Here is a 2,725-nt window from a genome sequence, read left to right as displayed (position 1 = left end):
TATCATTAGCCAACCTAGGCATTAGGCAACCTAGGGAATCACATGAGGAATCTATTTATTCTAATTTCACAAAATTGTATTTTTGTAAGAAAAAAAAAATAATAAAATAAAAGAAATTGAAAAATTGTATAAACACCAATTTTGATCCGATCTCACACCTACTCAAAGCTCACTCTTTCATTTCAATGGCTTCCATTTCAGGAATTTGCTTCTCTTCCCAATCTCTCAAACCCAGAAAAAACCCTTTCCTCAGACCCACTTCTTCCGCATTCTCACTCCCAACACACTCCTCCTCCCTCTCCATCCCCATTCGCAATTCTCCTCGAATCGCTACTCCCCACTCCCTACCTCGTCACATTTCTCCCGACCACTCAGATGGGTCTGCTTTTCCGACGAAGAACAATCATGGGTTGGAGAAAGACCCCGGCGAGCTTTGGCGTAGGTACGTTGATTGGCTTTACCAACATAAAGACCTCGGCTTGTTCCTCGACGTGAGTCGTGTTGGGTTCACTGAAGAGTTCGTTACCCAGATGGAGCCTCGATTGCAAGCCGCTTTTAAGGCTATGGAGGATCTTGAAAAAGGTGCGATTGCTAATCCTGATGAAGGTCGGATGGTTGGGCATTATTGGCTTAGAAGCCCTGAGCTTGCTCCTAAACCGATTTTGAAATCACAGATTGAGAAAACCCTTGATGCTGTGTGCGATTTCGCCGAAGATATAATCAGTGGTAAGATTACGCCACCTTCAGGTGGGAGATTTACTCAGATTCTTTCAGTGGGTATTGGTGGCTCTGCTCTTGGACCACAATTCGTTTCAGAGGCATTGGCTCCTGATAATCCTCCTCTCAAGATTAGATTCATTGATAATACAGACCCAGCTGGAATTGATCATCAAATTGCTCAGCTTGGTCCGGAGTTATCATCAACACTTGTGTTAGTGATTTCAAAGAGTGGAGGAACACCAGAAACTAGAAATGGATTATTGGAAGTACAAAAGGCCTTTCGTGAAGCCAATTTGGATTTTTCTAAACAGGGTGTTGCTATAACACAAGAAGGTTCTTTACTTGACAACACTGCAAGAATTGAAGGGTGGTTAGCTAGATTTCCCATGTTTGATTGGGTAGGTGGTAGGACATCGGAGATGTCTGCCGTCGGTCTTCTTCCGGCGGCATTACAGGGAATTAACATCAGAGAAATGCTTAAAGGTGCTGCATTGATGGATAGCGCGAATAGAACTACTGTGGTGAAAGATAACCCTGCAGCATTGCTTGCTATGAGCTGGTATTGGGCTTGTGATGGAGTTGGATCTAAGGACATGGTTGTGCTTCCTTACAAGGATAGCTTGTTGTTGTTTAGTAGGTATTTGCAGCAGTTAGTTATGGAATCTCTTGGGAAAGAGTTTGATCTTGATGGTAATAGAGTAAATCAAGGATTGACTGTGTATGGAAACAAAGGGAGTACAGATCAACATGCCTATATACAGCAACTTAGGGATGGTGTCCATAATTTCTTTGTGACTTTCATTGAGGTACTAAGAGATAGGCCCCCAGGTCATGATTGGGAGCTCGAACCAGGTGTTACATGTGGTGACTACCTTTTTGGAATGCTACAGGTTATATTTTATTGCAAAATCTTGTCTTTCCAGTTTTTCTTTTTGCTTTCATTTTGTAGTAACACACACACACACACTGAATTTTTTACTAGCATTGATATAAGGTCAAATTGCTATTAGTGAGGTTATATATGAAATCCGAATTTTTACTTTGCACCAATAACAGTATAGCAATGCTGCTCCTCATCACGAGGCTGAGCAGCCACACGATCCATGTGGGGCTGCCGGATTGGACAGAGTAGCAGTTTTGCAGGCCTGCCGACCAATCTGGCAGCCCCACGTGCATTGTGAGGCTCCTTCAAGCTAGATGGGCAGCATTCTTTATAGAAGTATGTCAAGTCCATGCTTCCTAAGATGCCGTTTAGCATTTCTCATTTTTGTTTTTACAGGGCACAAGATCAGCTCTATATTCAAATGATAGGGAATCAATTACTGTTACTGTACAAGAAGTGACACCAAGATCTGTAGGTGCTCTAGTAGCTCTCTATGAAAGAGCAGTAGGTATATATGCCTCAGTTGTCAACATTAATGCTTACCACCAACCTGGTGTGGAAGCTGGGAAGAAGGCAGCCGGAGAAGTGTTGGCTCTTCAGAAGAGGGTTTTGGCAGTACTTAATGAGGCCAGCTGTAAAGATCCAGCGGAGCCATTGAGTTTGGACCAAGTTGCCGAACGTTGCCATGCTCCTGAAGATATCGAAATGATTTACAAGATTATTGCCCATATGGCAGCAAATGACAGAGCAGTGATCACCGAAGGCACCTGCGGTTCGCCAAGGGGCTTTAAAGTTTTCCTTGGGGAGTGTAATATGGACGATCAGTCGTTTGCTTAAATTATTTTCATTTGGTATGCATGCCATGCTGCCTTAGTTTTCTCATTCTATTTTAGCGAATCAAAGCAAAATTAACTTGAATAAATTAAAAGTCTTATTTTGTCATTAGAACTGTTTTTTGGCATGTGAGACCTAATAAATAGAATAGAAATTGGGAAGAAAAATGTTTTTATCTTCTTATGTAATTTTCTCTTTGTACATTTTAGTTTTGGTTTGCATTTTCTTTCTCTTGTTTTTTGAACTAGTGAGAATGAAATATAATTTACACCGGGTTTTCTTTGTTGA

General features: G+C 41.6%; 1 protein-coding gene across 1 annotated transcript; it reads left to right on the top strand.

The window, feature by feature from the left end:
- On the top strand, positions 1 to 2,725 carry LOC115709294 (glucose-6-phosphate isomerase 1, chloroplastic). Its single transcript, XM_030637367.2, has 2 exons — positions 1 to 1,610; positions 2,000 to 2,725. The coding sequence occupies exons 1-2, from the start codon at positions 186 to 188 to the stop codon at positions 2,438 to 2,440; spliced, it is 1,866 nt and encodes a 621-aa protein (XP_030493227.2). The 5' UTR covers positions 1 to 185; the 3' UTR covers positions 2,441 to 2,725.

This window comes from Cannabis sativa, chromosome 3 (assembly GCF_029168945.1).
Source record: "Cannabis sativa cultivar Pink pepper isolate KNU-18-1 chromosome 3, ASM2916894v1, whole genome shotgun sequence".
Lineage (NCBI taxonomy): Eukaryota > Viridiplantae > Streptophyta > Magnoliopsida > Rosales > Cannabaceae > Cannabis > Cannabis sativa.
The sequence above is the reverse complement of the archived record's forward strand: the minus strand, read 5'-3'. Positions and strand labels throughout refer to the sequence as shown.

Excerpts from the sequence above, each read along its gene's own strand:
- LOC115709294 (XM_030637367.2), top strand. The coding sequence starts at position 186 with ATGGCTTCCATTTCAGGAATTTGCTTCTCTTCCCAATCTCTCAAACCC. Across the intron at positions 1,611-1,999 it reads ACCTTTTTGGAATGCTACAG|GGCACAAGATCAGCTCTATA; the intron begins GTTATATTTTAT and ends TTGTTTTTACAG.